The 24460-nt window shown below is 45.9% G+C and overlaps 1 protein-coding gene across 6 annotated transcripts in view; it reads left to right on the top strand.

Annotated features, from left to right (window-relative positions):
* Positions 1-24460, top strand: part of USO1 (USO1 vesicle transport factor) — a 210209-nt gene that overhangs the window by 5707 nt on the left and 180042 nt on the right. For all 6 annotated transcript variants that reach the window (XM_033960394.1, XM_033960401.1, XM_033960384.1 and 3 more), the window contains exons 3-4: positions 243-307; positions 23239-23312. In XM_033960394.1, the coding sequence (XP_033816285.1) occupies positions 243-307; positions 23239-23312 (139 nt within the window). The remainder of the gene's footprint in view (positions 1-242; positions 308-23238; positions 23313-24460) is intronic.

The raw sequence follows: 24460 nt of genomic DNA, 5'->3' as shown, positions 1-24460 counted from the left end.
TGCCGGGTGTGAAGATGGTAGGGTCTGAAGCTGTAGACAGCAGAAAATTTTAAAAATAAAAATAATGAAACCAGATTTAAATTGACAAAGGATTCTTCTAAGAGTAGTGTGGCAGGAAGAGCATTCCAGAAGATGGAGCCAGACACAGTAAAGATTAGTCATAGCAAATGGTATAGAATGATGGGATCACTAAGTAGTTGCCAAGTCAGTGTTTTAAAGGTCTGCTTGTATTTTCCTTCTAGAAATATCGCTTGGAAGTGGGTAGTCAAGCTATGGAACACCTTGTCAATGTTTTGCAGACTGACCGGTAAGTATATGGGCTTTGCTCTTGTCACTCTATTTTAAGTTAGAGTTAAAATTGACCGATGGGTGATTTTTATTTCTCCATTCAAGTTAAAAACCAACAAAGCAATTGAATAATAAGGAAATGATTAAGAAGGGGATCACAAACAGATCGGAGAAGGTTATCATGTCGCTGAACCAGGCCATGGTGTGCCCTCACCTGGAGTACTGCGTCCAGCATTGGTCACCGTACATGAAGAAGGACACGGTACTTCTCGAAAGGGTCCAGAGAAGAGCAACTAAAATGGTTAAGGGGCTGGAGGAGTTGCAGTACAGTGAGAGAATGGAGAAACTGGGTCTCTTCTCCCTTGAAAAGAGGAGACTGAGAGGGGACATGACCGAAACATTCAAAATACTGAAGGGAATAGACTTAGCAGAAAAAAATAGGTTGTTCATCCTCTCCAAGGTAGGGAGAATGAGAGGGCACTCTCTAAAATTGAAAGGGGATAGATTCTGTACGAACATAAGGAAGTTCTTCTTCACCCAGAGAGTGGTAGAAAACTGGAATGCTCTTCCGGAGTCTGTCATAGGGGAAAATACTCTCCAGGGATTCAAGACAAAGTTAGACAAGTTCCTGCTAAACTGGAACGTACGCAGGTGAGGCTGGACTCATTTAGAGCACAGGTCTTTGACTTGGGGACCGCCGCATGAGTGGACTGCTGGGCATGATGGACCACTGGTCTGACCCAGCAGCGGCAATTCTTAGGTTCTTATTTTAATAAAGATGATTAGAAAGATGTATGGGCCCCTTCATAAACCTAAGAATTGGAAGCTTGATGTGTGTCCCATAATGCTGCTATTGTTGCTGTTATTATTATTAGTAATAATCATAAAGTTTATCCACTGCCTTCAAGCTTAAACTATTGAAGTGGTATATATTCAGATACACTAGGTCAGTGGGTGCCAACCTTTTTTCATGTAAAGGGCTGCAAAATGAATATGAGAAAGCTCTGAAGTCCACAAAAAGATTTCAACATAACATAACATAAAAATTTCTAGACTGCATAACCGTTAAGTTCTATGTGGTTGACAAAAGATTTAATAATAAAGCTATAATTGAATGTGAAAACAACCTGAAAGTTAGCGGTTAGTTACACAAAAATCTGGAACATGAATAAGTTTTTAAAATTGTTTCCTAAATTGTAATAATAAGAAACAGAGGACAGTAGTAATTGTTTGAAATCCTTATCCCAAGTGGCTACTTGATAAGAGAACGCGCTTTTGATATTTTTAAAATTTACAGTCCGAAACGGGTGGAAATATGAAAAGAGCATGAGTTCTATGAGTAAACATTTGTGTTGAAATGTGGAAGGAGTTAGCTAGATATTGCAGAACTTGACCTAAGAATACTCTATGATAGATATAGCCCAATTTGAAGATGATACGTGCCTCCACTGGCAACCAGTGCAAATCCCGGTCAAATTTCTTTAGATCAAAAATGAGTCTGACTGCAACGTTTTGGATAATTCTTAGTCTGGAAAGATTTTTTTTAACACCTGTAAGGTAGACAATATTGCAGTAATCTGGCTGACTTAAGACCAAGGATTGGACTAGCATTTTAAATTCTGGAAGATCAAAAAATGCCCTCAAAGTACACAGTGTCCATAGTGTGTTGAACCTCTTCCGTACAACAGAGTCTACTTGATTCTTCATGGATAAACTATGATCAAGAATCACCCCCAAGATTTTAATAGATGAGTGGATAGGATACACTGTAGACTTTATAGTCATGGAAGAGTCAAACTGATTTCAAGTGTACATATTCTCCTAATTTTGTAAACCACCCTGACCTGCTTGTTCAGACTGGTTGTTAAACATTAAAAATTAATACTAAAAATTGATTCTATAACACTTCAAGGATATAGTTTAAAAACTTACTTTATTTTGGATTGTCAACTGTAGCAAATTCCATAAATGATAAACCTAAGTAACACACTTAAGAGCTTATTTGCAGTTACTATATCAAGTGGGCAAGCTTGAAATGAACACTTTTACAGGATTTGAAGATCTTTTCAGCCAACTGTTTGAGATGGAAGACTTTGGAGGCAGTGTGTTGGAGACCACTGCACTAGATAGTTCACCATCCTTGGAGGGTTACAATTGAAGTTTAATTAGTTACAATAGAAGTTTAATTAGTTTGCCCAAGATTATAGGGAGCTGCAGTGGGATTTGAACCGTGTTCCCCGTCTGCTGCCCCAATCATTAGGTTATTCCTCCATTCATAGAGCAGAGTGTGTGCTATATGGTTATTGATTCATGTGTCCTGTACATAGCCTTTTTCACTGAAAGAGAGATTTGTTTCGACCCCTGATGAAGGTGGACCAGCTGAAACATAGCCATGTTGAGTTTTGCATGATTGAGTTTTGCATTATTATGGACATTATATGAACTTTGTGTTCTTCATGTTTGTCTTCATTTTTCAACGGTGAAATAAAGAATGCACTCTTCATACTGAATCCTGGTTGTTCACATGTTCTCCTCTTCTCAACACACATCAAAAACAGTGCAAATGTGTTTAATTAGTTTAATTAGTTACAATTAAACAGTAACAGTAACAGTAACAGTGGTCTTCTCTAAATTTTAAGTTAGGGCCTCTTTGGATCCAAATAAGCTGAAGGATATCTAGCAAATATCTTCCCATACAAGACTGTAACACATCTGACTGGTGTATGTTTCGGTAACGTCTACCCCACCAGCCCGCCTTCAAACTTTTTATTGAGGGCATTCTCGAGGAGGGGGTCGTTTCCAAGTACATTCTCTTCATCTACTGAGAAATGCCTTTTCCTTCAAACATGCAGCTTTACCTCCTATCTACTTTCCCCTTTCTGTCATGAACTTGAATAGAGAGGCAAAGAGTACCAAAAAACAGCCAGAATGATGATGAGGGCCACCCCTGAGGCTTCCAGGGGCCACCATTGGCCCCCTGGACCTTGCATTGAAGAACACTGCTCTATAACATTAGTAAAAATTTTCCCTTTATGAGTATGCTGTCAAAATGCTTACACACTCTTTTATGTACTCGCATTTCTACAGACTGCTCTTTGTTGGTCTCTCGCTGAACCAATTTTCTCACAGTCTGTTTAAAATATCTACTGCATGATTAACCTTCCTTAAGTATTAACCATAACTCATTTCTAGTCATTGTTTTGGCTCCCCAAATACTTCCACATACAATTAAGCTTTTCTTACAAGTGCATTTGCTCTACAATATGTCTCTATTTTCTCACTTCTCCCTTCACATTTTTTTGTGAACATTTTTGGGGTATATAACTTTCTATGCCTTTTTCCTTTCTTGCTTATTCCTGATTCCACTCCGCTGAGCTTTCTGCTCTGTGTGACTGAAACAGACTTCAAGTTTCAAGTTTATTATCATTTAATATCCTTCTTATAGGAAGGTCTTTTAAGTGACTTGCAATATATATTCTAGATAGCAATTAGAAAATAGGAAAATATTAACAATTGCAAAGGAGAATAAGGTGAAGTTGTTGGTCAAACAACTCGCTACCATTTTCTGGATCAGTATAGCTCCATGATATGAGGGGGAAAAGAAAAAAAAATGGAGTATTGGGTGTTCAACTTAAACTATATCAAAAACATCACCTAGATCAGTGGTTCTCAACCCTGTCCTGGAGGACCACAAGGCCAATTGGGTTTTCAGGCTAGCCCTAATGAATATGCATGAGAGAGATTTACATAAAATGGAGGTGACAGGCATGCAAATCTGCTTCATGCATATTCATTAGGGCTAGCCTGAAAACCCGATTGGCCTGGTGGTCCTCCAGGACTGGGTTGGGAACCACTGACCTAAATAGTTGTTTTGTTTTTTTTAACCAATAGGAGGAAATGTTTTTTTCGCTCAGAGAATAGTTAAGCTCTGGAACGCATTGTTAGAATATGCAGTAAGAATGGTTAATATAGCTGGGTTTAAAAAATGTTTGGTCAAGTTCGTGGAGGAAGAGTCCATAGTCTGCTATTAAGACAGACATAGGGAACACTACTGCTTGCTCTGGATCGGTGGCATGGAGTGTTGCTACTATTTGGGTTTTTGCCAGGTACTTGTTACCTGGATTGGCCACTGTGGAAACAGTATACAGGGCTAGATGGACCATTGTTCTGACCCAGTATGACTATTATTATGTTCTTATGGTTCAAGATATAAGGAAATAGGAAGAGCATTCCATAAAATTGGACTAACAACACCAAAGATGGTGGAGTGTGTAAAATCAAGTATCTGTCATGGAGATGGCACTGCTAATTGATTTTGAGTTGAAGATCGGAGTGTACTTGATGACATGTACGTCAAGGAATTGTTGTCTGGATGGGAATGTCTGAAATACAATGGGCAAAACGAAAAGGAGTTAATGTAAGTGCAACAAACCTTTTTGCGAGGCAACTAAGTAAAAAAATAGTAAGAGGAAAAGAAGGCCGCTTTGGTTCTCAAAAGTAGTTACTGAAACGGTAAGGAATAAGAGGTTAGCTTTCATAAACTACAAAAGAGTGCAGAAAGAGGAAGACGGGCAAAAATATCTGGAAAAGTTAAGAGAGGCTGGTTGAGTAGCCAGGAAAGCAAAGACACAAATGGAAGAAAAAATGCTGACATGGTAAAACAGGGAGACAAGACATTTTTTTTTTTTTTTAAGATATATCAGAGATAGAGAGAAGTGAAAAAGTGACATTGTGAGATTCAAAAGTAAAGGGGATGAATATGTAGAAGCTGATTAAAAAAAGGCTGAATTGCTTAACAAATATTTCTGTTCTGTGTTTATGGCTGAAGTTCCAGGAGCGGAACTGCAGAAGACAAATGCGAAAAGGGATGGAGTAGTGGTAGACCTTGATCGATTTTCAGAGAGTTGTGTTCGTGGAAGCTAGCTAAATTAAAGGTAGACAAAGTGATGGAGATGGATGGTGTACATCTGAGAGTGCTAAAGGAACTTAGAGAAGTTGTGATGGCTCCACTAACTGACCTTTTTAAAGCTTTTCTAGAGTCAGGAGTGGCACCAGAGGACTGGAGAAGGGCAGATGTGGTCCCATGACACAAAAGTGGAAGTAAGGAAGAAGTAAGGAATTAGAGGCCAGTAAGCCTGACTTCTGTGGTAAGCAAATTAATGGAAATGCTTTTAAAACAAAGAATGATGAAGTTTCTGGAATCCGGTGGATTACAGGATCAGAGGCAACATGGATTCACTAGAGGTAGGTTTTGTCAGACAAATCTGATTAATTTCTTTGACTGGATGATCAGAGAATTGGTTAGAGGGAGTGGGCTAGATGTGGTGTATTTAGATTTTAGTAAAGCCTTTGACAGTGTTCCACACAGATGTCTAATAAATAAACTGAGTACCCTCGGAATGGGCCCCAAAGTGACAGGCTGGGTCAATAACTGGTTGAATGGAAGACAACAGAAGGTAGTGGTTAAGGAAGATTGCTGTGAGGAAAGGGATGTTACCAGTGGTGCATTCTTGGACCTGTTCTTTTTATAAGCGATATTGCTGAAGGGCTGTCAGGTAAGATTTGCCTCTTTGCAGATGATACCAAAATCTGCAATAGACACCCCGGATGGTGTGAATAACATGAAGAAAGACCTAGGGAAGGTTGAAGAATGTCAGATAAAATTTAATGCTAAGAAATGAAAGGTCATGCATTTGGGCTGCAAAAACCTGAAGGAACGGTACAGTTTATGGCAGTGTCCCGCAAACTTTCTTGAGCCGCAGCACACTAAAGGTAGTGGCCATGTCTCGAGGCACCTGGAAGTGTGTGGATATTGCAATCATGACATCACGCATATGCGTGACATCATCATGTCGATGTCCTCAGGTGTGTGAAGGCCCTCCAGGCGTGCTCTGAGACGCTAGTGGGGGGGTATCAGAAGGGAAGATGGCCAGAGAGAAGGATAGGTGCTGGTGCCCACTGATTGCCTACAGGACATGCCTCGCCACGAGAAGCACTTTCTGTAGGTAGTCAGCTGGCACCGGCGCCTCTCCTCCTCCCCAGTCTACCGCGGCATACCTGAAATCTCAGGAGGCTCACTATTGTGCCTTGGCACACAGTTTGAGATACACTGATTTAGGGGGTGAAGAACTTATATGCATGACAGAAGAGCGAGACTTGGGTGTGATTATATGTGATGATCTTAAAGTGGCCAAACAGGTTGAAAAGGTGATGGCAAAAGCTAGAAGGATGCTGGGGTTCATAGAAAGAGATATAGCCAGTAGGAGTAAGGAGGTATTGGTGACCCTGTATAAGACTCTGATGGGACCTCATGTACAATTCTGGAGATTGTTCCTTCAAAAAGACATAAAAAGGGTGGAGTTGGTCCAGAGGAATGCTATTAAAATGGTGCATGGTCTTCATCATAAGGCGTATGGGGACAGACTTAAAGATCTGAATATGCATACTTTGGAGGAGAGGGGAGATATGATAGAGATGTTTAAATATCTACATGGCGTAAATGCATATGAGTCGAGTCTCTTTCATTTGAACGGAAGCTCTGGAATGAGAGAGCATAGAATGAAGTTAAGAGGTGATAGACTCAGGAGTAATCTAAGGAAATACTTTTTTACAGAAAGGGTGGTAGATGTGTGGAACAGTCTCATGGAAGAAGTGAAAGAGAAGAGAGACTGTGTCTGAATTGAAGAAGGCCTGGGATAGGCACGTGGGATCTCTTAGAGCAGGGGTGTCCAATGTCGGTCCTCGAGGGCCGCAGTCCAGTCGGATTTTCAGGATTTCCCCAATGAATATACATGAGGTCTATTTGCATGCACTGCTTTCATTGTATGCTAATAGATCTCATGCATATTCATTGCGGAAATCCTGAAAACCCGACTGGATTGCGGCCCTCGAGGACCGACATTGGACACCCCTGTCTTAGAGAGAGGAAGAGATAATGGTTACTTCGAATGGGCAGACTAGATGGGCCATTTGGCCTTTATCTGCTGTCATATTTCTATGTTTCTATGAATAAGTAGACAAGGGAGATACAATAGAAAACCAAGTCTTGTATGACTTTGTCTTCGTGCTATATGTAAATCCAGTCTAAAACCTAACTTTTCTGGGGTTTGTGAAAGTGGTCAAGAATTTAAAATCGTGACTATATTCTTGTAGATTTTCTTGTCATGTGTGTCGGAATTGATTAGATTGTGAACTTTATGTAGAACTGACATTGGGATTTGAGAGAGTCTTAAAGTGATTCCAATCATTTTTAACAGAATGTAATCTGGTCTTTTGGCATAAATAAACATTGTTTCTCAGATGGTATTTTGTTAGAAAAGTTGACAGTTTGTTCCCTGGACCTTTCTCCCTTAGAGCCTTGTCTTTGATTTAGTTCTACCTGGTTGAATGAGTATTCTCTTTATCTCTCGTCTTTATTGTAGTTCCTTTCTAACTAGCTAATTTACAGTATTTGCTTTGTAAACCACTTTGATAGTCTTCTTTTAAGCGGTATATCAAGGTTATGAATAAACTTGGAAACATAAAATGATGTTAAATAAGGAGAAAACAGCATGCTAGAACACATGCAATCTGGCCTGACCTATATTGGATCCTATTTTATTTGGCAGAGCTGTAGCTATCTTTGACAAGTTTAAATATTTGGGAGTATTGATTGATTTTTCAGTTAATGTTTACTAAGCAGGTTATTGTACTAAGCATGGAAAGGGTTTGGTATATTGCATCAACTATATTCCCTTAAACATATTTTGGAAGAACCTTCCTGCATTCTCTAATATATGCATTATTGATTTCACTGCTTGATTACTGGAACAGAATCTATGCAAGACTCTTCTCTATTAACATGAAGAAATTGCAAACATTGCAAAATGTTGCTTTTAGATTTCTGGGGGGTACCTGCAAATGTGAACATGCTACTCAGCTGTATATATGAGAGTACCATTGGTTACCAGTAAGCTATAGGAAGGCAGTGGTTCTTAAACCTGTCCTGGGAAGCGCACAGCCAGATTTGCATATAGTAGAGGTGACAGGCATGCAAATCTGCGATAGGACATATTATAAATATAGTGTTGGCATATCGGGTGTATTATGTCTAATCTGGCTGTATAGTTACACCTTTACATTCCTGTGAGATATTTGAGATCAGTAAATGCCAATCATATGTTATCCCAGGACAAGCAGGCAGGTATTCTCACTAGTGGGTGATGTCATCAGACAGAGCCCGATACGGACGTCTCACAAGCACGTGTTGCTTGTAGAAACTTAAAAGTTTCGAGATGCCCGCACCGCGCATGTGCCGGTGCCTTCCCGCCCGGAGAGCCGGGCGTGTCTCCTCAGTTCTTTTCTTTCCGCGGAGCTGAGAAGTTCAACTTCATCATGCGCTAGCTGAATTCAGTTAAATTTGCCTTCCTTGTCCGCGTTTTTCGCTTTCTTTTATTTTAATTGTAGTACATTTCTTTTTCAGTAAAAAAAAAAAAAATAAAAAAAGAAGATTATTTCCTCCGGCGGGTCGAACGGGCCGGCCACGTGGCTCAGGCCTACTGGCTTCGACCTCGCGGCGGAGATTTTCCGGCCTATGTCCCGGCCAATCACCGGGTTTAAAAAGTGCAGCAAGTGCCAACGCGCGATTTTACTCACGGACCCGCACCGACGCTGTTTGCAGTGTCTTGGTCCTGACCACATTCCGAAATCGTGCAGGCCTTGCTCTACCCTTACGGCACGCTCATTCAAACGGCGTTGCCTACTGTGGGAGTCGATGTTCAAGATGGACGCAGCCAAGGATCCTTCAGCTTCCACTTCATCTGATACCTCCCCGGTTCGTGCGAAACCGGTATCGACCCCTCCGGCATCGAGTGTGGTGAAACCGGCATCGTTCATCCCGACACCATCCACGAGCTCGACGTCGGTGCCTGCCCCGGTCCCCTCGGTTCAGGTACCTCTTCCTTCCACAGTACCACCAGTGGTCATCAAAGTGCCGAAAGCTACCAAGCAGAAGCACTCGACCTCGAAGGAACGCGATGTCCGTGCAGGAGGACCCCCTTTCGGTGCGGATCCCTCCTTATCGGCTTCGCTACGGTCCATGCTGGAAGCTCAATTCGTTGAGCTCATGCAGACCATCGGACCCGGGCTCATCGCTGCCATACAGGGTGACCTCCTGGTACCGGTCCAAAGGGGCGGTCCGCCCCTCCCCCTCCTCCACGCCGTTCGACCTCGACAACCGACGAGGACGAACGGGGGAGGGCGGCGATGCCCATGCGGCAAGCCTCGCTTACTGATATGCCGCCATTAGAGCCCATTACGCCTCCGCACCAACATGGGACCAGACCTCCGATCGATAATCAAAGCCCTGGGCATAGTCAGGAAGAGTTCTTCCGCACTCCTTACCAGACTTGGGTAGCATCGCAAGAACCTGCATCGCAACCCCTGTTACGATCCACCGCTTCCAGCCCTATCCATCACTTGGGGGCCTCGGGAGACCATGCGATGCACAGACGATCCCGATCTCCGTCCCGCCACCGAGAGGGACATCGATCCAGACACTCATCCTGGCACTCTTCACGCCACTCGGAGGTGTCACCGCAGAAAAAACTGCAACGTATGGGATACCCCTCATCAGAGGTATCCCCACCGGAGGGACCGGAGTACGAGGAAACACCCGTACCCGACTCTCCTTGCCATTCCCCGATGTCCATGGACCCGGAGGCCTCTTCCTCCTCCAGCCCGTCTCACAAACCGACGCTGGCGGATCAATTGTCTTTCTCATCATTCCTCCGACAAATGGCGGATGATCTGGATGTGACTCTTGACATGGGCTCCCGATACTCCAAAGAGTATCTGGACACCATGCATTTACCTAACCCTCCAATGGAGTCGCTTCGGCTCCCTCTGCATAAATTGCTGGATCAGACCTTCATGCAGTGTTTCGAAACACCGTACTCCATACCGGCGATTCCCAGCAAACTCGATGCTCGATACCGCATCGTGCACCATAAAGGGTTCGAAGGCCCTCAACTCTCTCACCAATCCCTACTGGTCGAGTCCTCTCTTAAACGCTCTCATCCCTCTCAGGTCTACGCCTCTGTACCGCCGGGCCGAGAGGGGAGAACGATGGACAAATTTGGTAGAAAATTCTACCAAAACTCCATGATGGCGTCACGGGTGCTGAACTACAATTTCTTCTTCTCTTCCTATCTGGAGTTCTTCTTGCCGGTACTCCGCAAGTTCACTCCTTTCATAGACACCCAAGCTCGTTTCGAGTTCGAGGAAGTGGTAGCCTCCCTCTCCCAGTTACGCCTCCAGCTGATGCAATCCTCCTTCGATGCATTCGAACTCTCGGCACGTGCTGCCGCAAGCGCGGTAGCCATGCGCCGCCTGGCATGGCTCCGTACAATCGATATGGATCCCAACCTCCAAGACAGACTCGCCAACGTACCATGTGCGGGAGCTGATCTGTTCGATGAGTCTATCGAAACTGTTACCAAGAAGCTGTCGGATCACGAAAAATCCTTTCAATCCATCCTGCGGCCCAAACCCAAACCCCAACAGTCTCGACCTTCCAGGCCACCCCTGATTTACCAGCGGCGTTACATGCCCCGACAAACGCCTGCTGCGAGACAACCTGCGAAGAGACAACCTCCCCAGAAGTCTCAGCAAAAACCCCAGCCACCGGCTGCACCTAAGGCTACCCAGCCCTTTTGACTCCCTTCCTGGGAGCATAACCGACACCGTTCTGCACCCCTCAGCCTCTCCCATAGGGGGCCGCCTCCATCTTTTCTACCATCGATGGGAGGCCATAACCACGGACCTATGGGTCCTTACCATCATAAGAGACGGATACTCTCTTCACTTCCATCGGGTCCCCCCGGACCATCCTCCAAGAGAGTATCCTTCAAGCTCGACACAGACCGCCCTTCTTCTTCAGGAAGTCCAAACCTTACTTCAGCTTCGGGCCGTCGAGCCGGTCCCGTCAGACCAATTGAACCGAGGGTTTTACTCCCGGTACTTCCTCGTCCCGAAGAAAACGGGCGACCTGCGACCCATTCTGGACCTTCGGGCCCTCAACAAGTTCCTGGTCAAAGAGAAGTTTCGTATGCTGACTCTGGCTTCTCTATACCCCCTCCTCGAGCAGAACGACTGGTTATGCTCCCTGGATCTCAAGGAGGCCTACACTCACATCCCCATTCACCCGGCCTCCCGAAAGTTCCTCAGATTTCGGGTGGGAAATCTGCATCTACAGTATCGAGTGCTACCATTCGGCCTCTCTTCATCCCCCAGAGTCTTCACAAAGTGCCTGGTGGTAGTGGCCGCGGCACTCCGGGACAGGGGTCTACAGGTGTTCCCATACCTCGACGACTGGCTCATCAAGGCCCCGTCAGCCCCAGAGGTCACTTCGGCGGTCTCGGCTACAACCTACCTCCTCCAGAACTTGGGCTTCGAGATCAACTTTTCCAAGTCTCACCTACAACCCACCCAGTCCCTCCCCTTCATCGGGGCAGTCCTGGACACCAGTCGACTCCGAGCATTCCTGCCTCTTCAACGCATGGAGGCTCTTCTTCATCTCTGCCAGTCGGTGTCTACTCGCCAAACTCTACCGGCGAGACAACTGATGGTGCTCCTGGGCCACATGGCCTCCACAGTACATGTGACACCCTTTGCCAGACTCCATCTCAGAATCCCCCAGTGGACCCTGGCATCACAGTGGAATCAGACGTCCGATCCACTAACCAAACACATCGTAGTCACACCTGCTCTTCGGCAGTCTCTACTTTGGTGGATGACCTCTTCGAATCTATCCAGAGGTTTGCTGTTGCACTCTCCCCCCCATCAGAAAGTTCTCACAACCGATTCGTCGAACTATGCATGGGGGGCCCACCTGGATGGTCTCCGCACCCAAGGATTCTGGACCAGTGTGAACAGACTACATCAAATCAATGCTCTCCAAGCTTTCCAACACCTACTTCACAACATGGTGATCCTCATTCGCACAGACAATCAGGCCGCCATGTATTATATCAACAAGCAAGGAGGCACGGGCTCGGCCTTCCTTTGCCAGGAAGCTCTACGAATCTGGGACTGGGCGGTTCGCCACAACGCCCTCCTCAGAGCTGTCTACATTCAGGGGAAGAACAACGTCTTAGCAGACAACCTAAGTCGTCTTCTACAACCTCACGAATGGACTCTCCATTCCAGCCCCCTTCACCAAATCTTCACACAGTGGGGGACGCCTCAGATAGACCTCTTTGCGGCTCCCCACAACTCCAAACTGCCTCAGTTTTGCTCCAGGATCTACACTCCTCATCGCCTCGAGGCAGATGCTTTTCTACTGGACTGGGGGAAACGATTTCTATATGCGTTCCCACCATTCCCGCTGATCCAGAAGACTCTGGTCAAGCTGAAACTCGAACAGGCCACCATGATTCTAATAGCTCCTCGGTGGCCCAGACAACCTTGGTTCTCCCTTCTACTTCAACTCAGCAGCAGGGAACCTGTACCACTTCCAGTGTTTCCTTCACTACTTACTCAACATCAAGGATCACTGCTTCATCCCAACCTGCAGTCTCTCCACCTGACAGCTTGGTTCCTCTCAACGTAACCCCTCACCAATTCTCACAAGAAGTGAGGGAGATCTTGGAGGCTTCCAGGAAGCCCGCCACTCGGCAATGCTACTCCCAGAAATGGACTAGATTCTCCTCATGGTGTGTTTCTAAATCAAAGGAACCTCAGCGAGCTTCCTTATCCTCCGTGCTGGACTATCTCCTACACCTATCTCAATCTGGGCTCAAGTCTACATCCATACGAGTCCACCTGAGCGCTATTGCAGCTTTCCACCAGCCTCTACAAGGGAAACCCCTCTCGGCCCATCCGGTGGTCGCCAGATTTATGAAAGGGCTCTTTCATGTTAACCCTCCTCTCAAACCACCCCCAGTAGTTTGGGATCTCAATGTAGTCCTTTCCCATCACATGAAGCCCCCGTTTGAACCACTCAACAGGGCTCCTCTTAAGTATCTCACCTGGAAAGTGCTTTTTCTTGTAGCCCTTACGTCTGCTCGCAGAGTCAGCGAACTCCAGGCATTGATGGCGGACCCACCATTCACAGTATTTCATCACGACAAGGTGGTCCTCCGCACTCACCCGAAATTCCTGCCTAAAGTGGTCTCCGAATTTCACCTCAACCAATCCATCGTACTTCCAGTATTCTTCCCTAAGCCCCATTCTCACCACGGAGAATCGGCCCTTCACACTCTAGACTGTAAACGTGCTTTGGCTTTCTACCTGGATCGTACCAAGCCACACAGAACCACCCCCCAACTTTTTGTCTCCTTCGATCCTAATAAGTTGGGAAGACCCGTATCAAAGCGCACCATCTCTAATTGGATGGCGGCTTGTATCTCTTTCTGCTATGCCCAGGCTGGATTATCACTTCCTTGTAAGGTCACAGCCCATAAGGTCAGAGCAATGGCAGCCTCAGTAGCATTCCTCAGATCAACACCAATTGAGGAGATTTGTAAGGCTGCCACTTGGTCCTCGGTTCACACCTTCACCTCACATTATTGTCTGGATACTTTCTCCAGACGGGATGGACAGTTTGGCCAAACAGTGTTGAAAAATTTATTCTCTTAAGTCGCCAACTCCCCCTCCATCCCACTGAGGTTAGCTTGGAGGTCACCCACTAGTGAGAATACCTGCCTGCTTGTCCTGGGATAAAGCAATGTTACTTACCGTAACAGTTGTTATCCAGGGACAGCAGGCAGCTATTCTCACGTCCCACCCACCTCCCCTGGGTTGGCTTCTCAGGCTAGCTACCTGAACTGAGGAGACACGCCCGGCTCTCCGGGCGGGAAGGCACCGGCGCATGCGTGGTGCGGGCATCTCGAAACTTTTAAGTTTCTACAAGCAACACGTGCTTGTGAGACGTCCGTATCGGGCTCTGTCTGATGACATCACCCACTAGTGAGAATAGCTGCCTGCTGTCCCTGGATAACAACTGTTACGGTAAGTAACATTGCTTTACTGCTGGTAGTGGCTACTGCTTGTATGACACTTGGCTTTTTATTATTTGGTGCCATAAATACTAGTGTCTACTAGAAATGCATCTTCCTTATTATGATTTAAAACTTTTGTCAAAAACATTGTATTTCACACAGGCTTTGGGGTCAGCTTTTCCAGGATTGGATGCCACAGTTTTGTTCCAAGGATGAGGGGGAGGGGAAGTCTATTGAGGTGAAATACTGACTTTTGTGTGTGTGTGTGTGTGTGTGGGGGGGGGGTGAGAATAGGTCTGTCTTTTAATATGTTATGCAGCTTGTAAATGGCTAAGGCTTGTTTATCAAGTGTCAATAAGCCTAAACCTAGTGCTTTTAGACATAATTAATAGTAGTAGCAGATGCTTCTATAAGCTTTGAACAAGAAGGTGCTGAAGTGTCTGCTTCATGTAGAAATGAGAATTTTATTAATTTTTTTTATTTTAAAAATTTCTATACCGTTTAAAACCAATGGTCTCAAACTCAAACCCTTTGCAGGGCCACATTTTGGATTTTTAGGTACTTGGAGGGCCTCAGAAAAAAATAGATAATGTCTTATTATCCCAGGACAAGCAGGCAGGTATTCTCACTAGTGGGTGATGTCATCCAACAGAGCCCCGATACGGACATCTTGCAAGCATGTCTTGCTTGAAGAAACTCAGAAGTTTCAAGATGCCCGCACCGCGCATGCGCCAGTGCCTTCCCGCCCGATGCTCCGGGCGTGTCTCCTCAGTTCTTTTTCTTCCGAGGAGCTAAGAAGTCTATCTTCAATTTGCGCCCATTGAATCTCTTTTTTGCCTTCTTTTTTGCCGCGGGTTGAGTTCTTTTGGCTCTCCTGTGCATTTATTTCTTTCTTTGATTTCTTTTTCAAGAAAAAAAAAAAAAAAATTTTCATTCCGATACCGGGTCGGCCGCGTCGTTCACACCGGTTTCGGCCCTGGCTTCGGCGCCGGTGCCTTCATCCGTCTCCTCGGAGCAGGTATCGACCCCGACAGTTCCTCCGATGGTGCTCAAGGTGCCGAAGACTGGCAAGCAGAAGCACGTAGCACCCAAGGAGCGCGGAGACCGTGCGGAAGGGCCCCCTTTTGGTGCAGATCCCTCCATATCGGCTTCGTTGCGGTCCATCCTGGAGGCTCAGTTCGTGGAGCTCATGCAGACCATGGGGCCTCGGCTGATTGTCACCATCCAGGGTGACCTTCCAGCTTCGGCTTCGAGGGGCGGCTCGCCGCACTACCTCGTTACTCGACGAGGAGGAGCGGCGAGCGGTGTCCGGGTCCTCGAGGAGGTCCTCCGTTAGCGCTGTACCTCCTTTGGAACCGATTTCCTTGAGGAGGGCCTCCCTTAGTGATATGCCTCCCTTGGAGCCCATCCCCTCGAGGAAAGCCTCGTTTAGTGACCTGCCTCCCTTGGAACCGATTACTCCGCCCCATGACTCAGTGTGGCGTCCACCTTCGGGGCCACCCAGTCCTGGGCATAGCAGGAAGCAGGACGAGTTCTTCCGAACCCCCTATCAAACCTGGGCGTCGTCGGGGGAGCCTCCGACTCTGCCGCCTCTGCGATCGACGGCATCGAGTCCAATCTGCTCCTTGGAGGCGTCTGAGCCAGTTTCTCACAGACGGGCTCGATCCCCTTCCAGGCATCGGGAGGGGCATCGATCCAGACATTCTTCGAAGCATTCCTCTCAACACTCGACCGTCTTGCCTCAGAAGAAATTGCCTCGGTTGGGGTATGCTGCTTCGACTGGGTCTCCTCCTCCGGGCCCGGAGTTCGAGGTCCCCGAGGTTTTCTACTCGTCCTGTTGCTCGCAGGCCTCTCTGGAGCCTGAAGCCTCTTCTTCTTCTTCTAGTCCGTCTCGCAGACCGGCGACGGCAGATCAACTGTCCTTTTCATCGTTCCTCAGGCAGATGGCGGATGACATGGACATTACTCTCGATGCTGGGTCTCGATATTCCAAAGAGTACCTCGATACCATGCACTTGCCTTGTCCTCCGGCAGAGTCCTTGCGGCTTCCCCTGCACAAGCTCCTCGACCAGACCCTCATGCGATGCTTCGAGTCTCCTTACTCTATCCCTGCGGTCCCTGGCAAATTGGATGCGCGGTACCGCACGGTGCATCATAAAGGCTTCGAGGGTCCTCAGCTTTCTCACCAGTCCCTCCTGGTCGAATCCTCGCTCAAGCGGTCTCATCCTGGCCAGGTCTATGCTTCAGTGCCTCCGGGCCGCGAGGGCAGAACCATGGATAAGTTTGGTCGACGCATCTATCAGAATTCGATGATGGCGTCTCGAGTCCTGAATTACAATTTTCACTTTGCAGCCTACTTAGAATTTTTTCTACCTGTGCTTCGGAAGTTCACACCATACATCGAATCCCAGGCTAGGTTTGAGTTTGAGGAAGTGGTTGCTTCGCTGTCCCAACTTCGGCTTCAGTTAATGCAATCTGCCTATGATGCGTTCGAGCTCTCCGCCCGAGCGGCGGCTTGCTCGATGGCGATGCGCCGATTGGCCTGGTTGCGGACCATTGATATGGAACCGAATCTTCAGGACCGCCTGGCGAACGTCCCGTGTGCTGGGGCGGATCTTTTTGACGAATCCATCGAGACTGTCACGAAGAAGTTGTCTGACCACAAAAAGTCCTTCCAATCTATCCTTCGGCCGAAGCCTAAGCCTCAGCAGTCTCGACCTTCTCGTCCGCCGTTGATTTATCAGAGGCGTTATCAGCCGAGACAAACTCCTCCTGCGAGGCAACCGGCGAAGCGTCAGCCTCCCCAAAAGGGTCAGCCTAAGTCTCAATCGCCTGCTGTCCCTAAGACCACTCAGCCTTTTTGATTGTCTCGTCGAGGGCATAACCAACCTCGTTCTGCCTCCCCCTGTTTTTCCCATTCGGAGGGCGCCTCCATCATTTTTATCATCGCTGGGAGGCCATAACAACCGACCTCTGGGTCCTTACTATCATCAAGGACGGATACTCTCTTCATTTCCATCGGGTCCCTCCGGACCACCTTCCAAGAGAGTATCCTTCCAACTTGACTCAGACCGCCCTTCTTCTCCAGAAAGGTCAGGCTTTGCTCCGGCTTCGTGCCGTGGAGCCGGTCCCGACGGACCAACTAAACCAGGGGTTTTACTCCCGGTACTTCCTTGTTCCGAAGAAGACGGGCGACCTGCGACCCATTTTGGACCTCAGGGCCCTCAACAAATTCCTAGTCAGGGAGAGGTTTCACATGCTGACACTTGCTTCTCTCTACCCTCTCCTCGAGCAGAACGACTGGTTATGCTCTCTGGATCTCAAGGAGGCCTACACTCGCATTCCCATTCATCCGGCCTCCCGCAAGTTCCTCAGATATCGGGTGGGACATCTACATCTGCAGTATCGAGTGCTTCCATTCGGCCTGTCCTCGTCTCCCAGAGTCTTCACGAAGTGTCTGGTGGTGGTGGCCGCTGCACTCCGGAACAGGGGTCTTCAGGTATTTCCATACCTCGACGACTGGCTCATCAAGGCCCCGTCAGCTCCAAAGGTCATTTCGGCGACCTTGACCACGATCTGCTTCCTGCAGAGCCTAGGCTTCGAGTTCAATTTTCCCAAATCTCATCTGCAGCCTACCCAGTCCCTTCCCTTCATCGGGGCGGTACTGGACACCATTCAGCTTCGAGCATTCCTTCCTCCTCAGCGCATGGATGCTCTTCTTCGTCTCTGCCAGTCTGTATCTTCTCGCCAGTCCATCTCAGCGAGACACATGATGGTCCTCCTGGGCCACATGGCCTCTACAGTTCATGTGACACCCTTTGCCAGGCTCCATCTCAGGATTCCTCAGTGGACCCTAGCTTCTCAATGGACTCAAGTGTCAGACCCGTTGACTCGACACATCATAGTCACTCCTGCTCTTCGGCAGTCTCTACTTTGGTGGATGACCTCTTCGAATCTATCCAGAGGTTTGCTGTTTCACACTCCTCCTCATCAGAAGGTTCTCACAACCGATTCCTCGACCTATGCCTGGGGGGCTCATCTGGATGGGCTTCGCACTCAGGGGTTCTGGACCTGTGCGGACCGACTCCATCAAATCAATCTTCTGGAGCTCAGAGCCATCTTCAATGCTCTTCAAGCTTTTCAACATCTGCTTCACGACATGGTGGTCCTCATTCGCACCGACAATCAGGTCGCCATGTATTATGTCAACAAGCAAGGGGGCACGGGCTCGGCCTCCCTCTGCCAGGAAGCTCTCAGAGTCTGGGATTGGGCGGTTCGCCACAACACCTTCCTCAAAGCTGTCTACATTCAGGGGAGGGACAATGTCTTGGCGGACAAACTGAGTCGTCTTCTCCAGCCTCACGAATGGACACTCCACTCCAAGCCCCTTCATCAGATCTTTGCTCAGTGGGGAATGTCTCAGACAGACCTCTTTGCGGCTCCCCACAATTTCAAGCTGCCTCAGTTTTGCTCCAGGATCTACACTCCTCATCGCCTCGAGGCAGATGCTTTTCTGCTGGATTGGGGGAATCGCTTTCTGTATGCGTTTCCGCCATTCCCTCTCATTCAAAAGACTCTAGTCAAACTGAAGTCCGAACATGCCACCATGATTCTGATAGCTCCTCGGTGGCCCAGGCAACCTTGGTTCTCCCTTCTACTTCAACTCAGCAGCAGGGAACCGTACCTACTTCCAGTGTTTCGTTCACTGCTTACTCAGCATCAGGGGTCTCTGCTTCATCCCAACCTGCAGTCTCTCCACCTGACAGCTTGGTTCCTCTCAACGTAACCCCGCACCAGTTTTCCCGGGCGGTGAGGGATGTCTTGGAGGCTTCCAGGAAGCCTGCTACTCGTCAATGCTACTCCCAAAAATGGACTAGATTTTCTTCATGGTGTATTTCCAATTCTAAGGAGCCTCAGCGAGCCTCCCTATCCTCTGTTTTGGACTATCTTTTACATCTGTCTCAGTCTGGTCTCAAGTCGACATCTATACGAGTCCACCTGAGTGCTATTGCGGCTTTCCATCAGCCTCTACAAGGGAAACCTCTCTCTTCTCATCCTGTGGTTTCCAGATTTATGAAAGGACTTTTTCATGTCAATCCTCCTCTCAAACCGCCTCCGGTGGTTTGGGATCTAAATGTTGTCCTTTCTCAGCTTATGAAACCTCCTTTTGAGCCTCTGAGCAAGGCTCCACTAAAGTTTCTCACTTGGAAAGTGGTTTTTCTGGTGGCCCTCACATCTGCTCGCAGGGTCAGTGAGCTTCAGGCCTTGGTGGCGGACCCACCTTTCACAGTATTCCATCATGACAAGGTGGTCCTCCACACTCACCTGAAATTCCTGCCTAAAGTGGTCTCTGAATTTCACCTTAACCAATCCATTGTGCTTCCAGTGTTCTTTCCAAAGCCTCATTCTCATCCTGGAGAATCAGCTCTTCACACTCTGGACTGTAAACGTGTTTTGGCTTTCTACTTGGATCGCACCAAACCACACAGAACTGCTCCTCAACTTTTCGTCTCCTTTGATCCAAACAAGTTGGGACGACCTGTATCGAAGCGCACCATCTCCGACTGGATGGCGGCTTGTATCTCTTTCTGCTATGCCCAGGCTGGATTACCCCTTCCCTGTAAGGTCACAGCACATAGGGTCAGAGCAATGGCAGCCTCTGTAGCCTTCCTCAGATCGACACCGATTGAGGAGATTTGTAGGGCTGCCACTTGGTCCTCGGTTCATACGTTCACCTCTCATTATTGTCTGGATACTTTCTCCAGACGGGATGGGCAGTTTGGCCAAACTGTGTTACAAAATTTGTTCTCCTAAGTTGCCAACTCTCCCTCCATCCCATTGAGGTTAGCTTGGAGGTCACCCACTAGTGAGAATACCTGCCTGCTTGTCCTGGGATAAAGCAATGTTACTTACCGTAACAGTTGTTATCCAGGGACAGCAGGCAGCTATTCTCACGTCCCACCCACCTCCCCTGGGTTGGCTTCTCTGCTAGCTACCTGAACTGAGGAGACACGCCCGGAGCATCGGGCGGGAAGGCACTGGCGCATGCGCGGTGCGGGCATCTCGAAACTTCTGAGTTTCTTCAAGCAAGACATGCTTGCAAGATGTCCGTATCGGGGCTCTGTCGGATGACATCACCCACTAGTGAGAATAGCTGCCTGCTGTCCCTGGATAACAACTGTTACGGTAAGTAACATTGCTTTAAAGAAATGACAATTTTGAATGAGGTAAAACCCTTTATAGTTTATAAATCTTTCCTTTTGGCTAAGTCTTAATAATAATATTGTAATTTATAGCTAAAGACACATATGATCAAGAAACTGTTTTATTTTACTTTTGTGATTATGATAAACATACCAAGGGCCTCAAAATAGTACCTGGTGGGCCACATGTGGCCCCTGGGCTGCGAGTTTAAGACCAATGGTTTAAAACTAAACGGTTTACATAAGTTACATACATAATTTTGTGTAAAAACAGACACACAAACAACCATCAGAAATCATATCTACAAACTAATACCATAATAGCTTATATAATGAAAATCATGACTAATTCATCATCTGTGCAGAGAATGATAAATAAAATGACTTTGAATTCTCTGATATATAGATGCAAACACACTGACTTTTGATATCTGGTGGTCTGCAGTGGTTCACTGTCTGTATTGCATGAATGCAAGTGTAAGTAATGATCACGCTTAATGTAGGTCTTTTGAGTTCTGAATCCTAGTGCATGGGTGGGAGGGAGTCCATTAAGAGAAAAAAAAATCAGCATAGGCTTCTAACTGCTTTCTCTACACCAGTGGTTCTCCATTCTTTCTTCTGTTTTTGACACACTTGACAGACATTGTTCATGCAGAACAAAACCGTTAAAACCCTAAACATTTAATTGCTACAGATGATGCAAGGAAAGCATTAAATGCTCTTAAACAGAATTTGCTATGTCTATTTCTCACAAGAAGTTTTAATCTTCACGTACTTTCTTAGGGCCAGGTTCTCAAGCTTGCCTTTAAAGCAGTCATGAAACCGGTTCCAGCTGGTTTGGCGTGCATGTATTTTAGCGGCGGATTATCAAAAAGGCTTACCGTGGTCTTTTCTGGGCTTCCTAGAAGTCTCTGGTTCTGTCATGCAGATGGGCTCATCAGTATTTAAACGAGCACTCCGGGTGCCCCTTCATCGTCACCGAGTGATTCTCCATGCGTGGCGTCTGCTTTTGGTGACCAAAAATCAGCGACTGGGGGGTGCCAAAACTGTGAAAAGTGCATTTCTGGCTTGTGTTTTGACTGTGGCTCATGAAAATAATTATTTACATGATTCACATAATTTATAGTTTTGGGGTTTTTTTTGGATGGGGTGGTGGTAGTGGACAAAAGCACACTTCTTGAGTTGTGTGTATTATAGCTGTGTCTTATATGTTTCTGGATGTGGTTTGCAATAAAATTTGACATTAAAAACAAATTACAAGATTTACATGAATTATAGTAGTTTTGAGGAGAGAAAAGGCATATCTTATGCACATTTGTTGAAAGGTGATGTTGTTTTCTTCCCTTCTCTTCATCAAATAGCTCTAGTATGCCTATGATTGACACACCGCTTACGGCGTTGCTTTTCCTGGCACATGCGCATATTTACACCTCTTTTATGGTGTATTCTGCGCATGTGCCGATCACTATCACCAGCGACTCATCTCGTAAATTTAGCGAACCTTCGCTACTCTCCGCCAACCACATTTGTATGTGCAGTTTTTTGAGAATGACTTGCTTTTTTGCAATCACTACAATAAAAGCTGTGACAGCGGCCCATCGTTTTTTACCGCAGTTTTGAGAATCTAGCCCTTAGTAGGAAACCTGAGACTGATACATACAGGTTTTCAATTTGGGATTGAATGAAAGCCGAATTTGCATTTAACATACCAAACAAATATAATTTCAAATTCAGAGGTCACCAACATAAAATCCTGCAAATATACTATTCAGAACAGACGATAATGGACAGCAGAATTTAAACATTTCCACTTAGGACTGGTTGTAGCAGGTGTAATTGGGTTACTGTGGAAGCAGAAATAAGGATCATAAGAATAGCCTTACTGGGTCAGACCAATGGTCCATCAAGCCCAGTATAATCACAATGGCCAATCCAGATCTGTTTATGGAGATCTCAAGAAACTGACTTTGGATCTCTGGTCACCCCAGCTTGTAGACACAGATTATTGTTGAGGATAAGCTTGTTGTCTGTGCCAAATTTTTGGTGACCACCTTCCACTTCGTGAGGATATACTGGTTGAGAATCACATCTATACATTTATTTGAACTGCCTGACAATAGTTATAGATCAGTATTATTTGCATGATGGCTTTCATGTTTGACATGTCAGCTTTAGTGATTTTTAGTTTAAAAAGTACCAGGTTGGTTCAGCTGTAGCCTCCACCTTTCACTCCAGCTGAAATGGATTAAAGGCAACAAGTTCAGCGAGGTTCCAAGTCAGCAGCCTGGTGTAACCTAGCAGAAGGTCCTCACTGCTGGAATCTCGCATTGATACATCTTGACTGTGTAAAAATCTTGATGTTTCTTGTACTTTTAATTGTGGAAGCTAGCCTTCTTTGGAATGCACTTCTAAGATAAGTCTCTCGTATAGACCATATCAACAAGGCTCTCTGTCCACAACGTTTGAACAGCTGTCTTTTGCTTCCCTGCCATCATCTGCATTTTTGGATTTTCAGTCCTCTTCTTAAAGGAAGCTAGTCAGTTCAGCTTTACTACTTCTTCCATGATTTATGGGGCTTTGAGTAAAAAATATATCATAACCTTGTTTTCTTTTGATGTTGTGTTGCTGTTCTGTCTCTAGACATATTCTCACAGACGATCCATTTGAGAGTTGGCCTTAACTTACAGATTATAATTGAAAAGTATATTAGGTTATTTCTTGAATAAGAAATAGAAACTATTTTGACATTGACTTATTTTCAATTACAGGTCAGATGTTGAGATAATTGGTTATGCTTTAGATACCCTACACAACATAATGTCTAATGAGATGGATGAGCCTGGTAAGTTTATAATGTCCTTGTTTAGAGATTTCAAGTTTAGGTATCATGTGTAAAGGTTTATTGTATATACTCATGTATGTGTTATGGGCAGTTTTATGAGTAAAAGTTGCCATATTGCTTGCTCGCTCCCTCTATCCCCTCCCTTCTCTTCCCATAGCCCACAGCTTCATAGATTTCAGCAGGATCAATCAAACGTAAAGCCAGAAGGGAACATCTGAATCATTAGATTTCAGTATGTGAGGATTATATATTTATCTCTCGCTGATAAGTCATTCATTCTAAACTTTGGCACGTTCTCTAAAGCAAAATATATTTTCACAAATCACAAACCCTTCCTATCCAAAGAGTGTTTTATTTTATTCAGGCATCAGTATTTCTCTTACATACTCCTGTTTTTCCTTTTTATAAAAAAAATATTTGAAAAAGCAATCAGAATTTCATTCTTTCAATAAATTTCCTCTTTGAACCTATTGCTTAAGCCATCAACCAGTCAAATGACTTTTACTCATAGCTGTAGCTCCAGGTCACCAGGTCTCCAGGTCACCTGATAATTATGCACAGTTCCCTGCATGCTCAGAACAAACTTTCCACCAGCCAGAACAGTTACAGATTTTAAGCAATCACTATTTATTTTTATCACTCCCCTGTTTCAATTGCACACCTCCCTCCAAACCTCTTCTCTTTAGTTTGAATACTGTTGAAGCTTGCCCTGAATTAAGAGTTCTTCCTACACTAAGGATATGTATAACACTGCTTGTATCCTCTCAAGCAACTTCAGCACAGCTAGAATCTGTTCATCTTACCATCTGACCCACAAGGTAGATAGGACAACCCTGGTTTGTTTATGGGATTTTGAAGTCAAAATCTTTTAACTTATAGATAAGTATGGTACTTTGTTTTAAGCATTTTTACCTTTATATTGGCACTTGTAAAACTTTAGAAGGAATTAACGGGTTTAATTCCTCTGGTCCTAAAGGGTCAGGCAGTAGGGCATTAACACCATCCCCACCCCCAAATACCATAACATTTCTCACTTCTGAACAGAGAGTTGCTGTTTGTTCTTGGTGCAGATATTATACTCGATCTTGGCCAAAAAAGAGGCAAAGAAATGTGTCTTGCATTGTAAGTGGTAATTAAGAGCTTTATTT

This window comes from Geotrypetes seraphini, chromosome 1 (genome assembly GCF_902459505.1).
Source record: "Geotrypetes seraphini chromosome 1, aGeoSer1.1, whole genome shotgun sequence".
Taxonomy (NCBI): Eukaryota; Metazoa; Chordata; class Amphibia; order Gymnophiona; family Dermophiidae; genus Geotrypetes; species Geotrypetes seraphini.
This window is presented reverse-complemented; position numbering and strand designations above follow the sequence as displayed.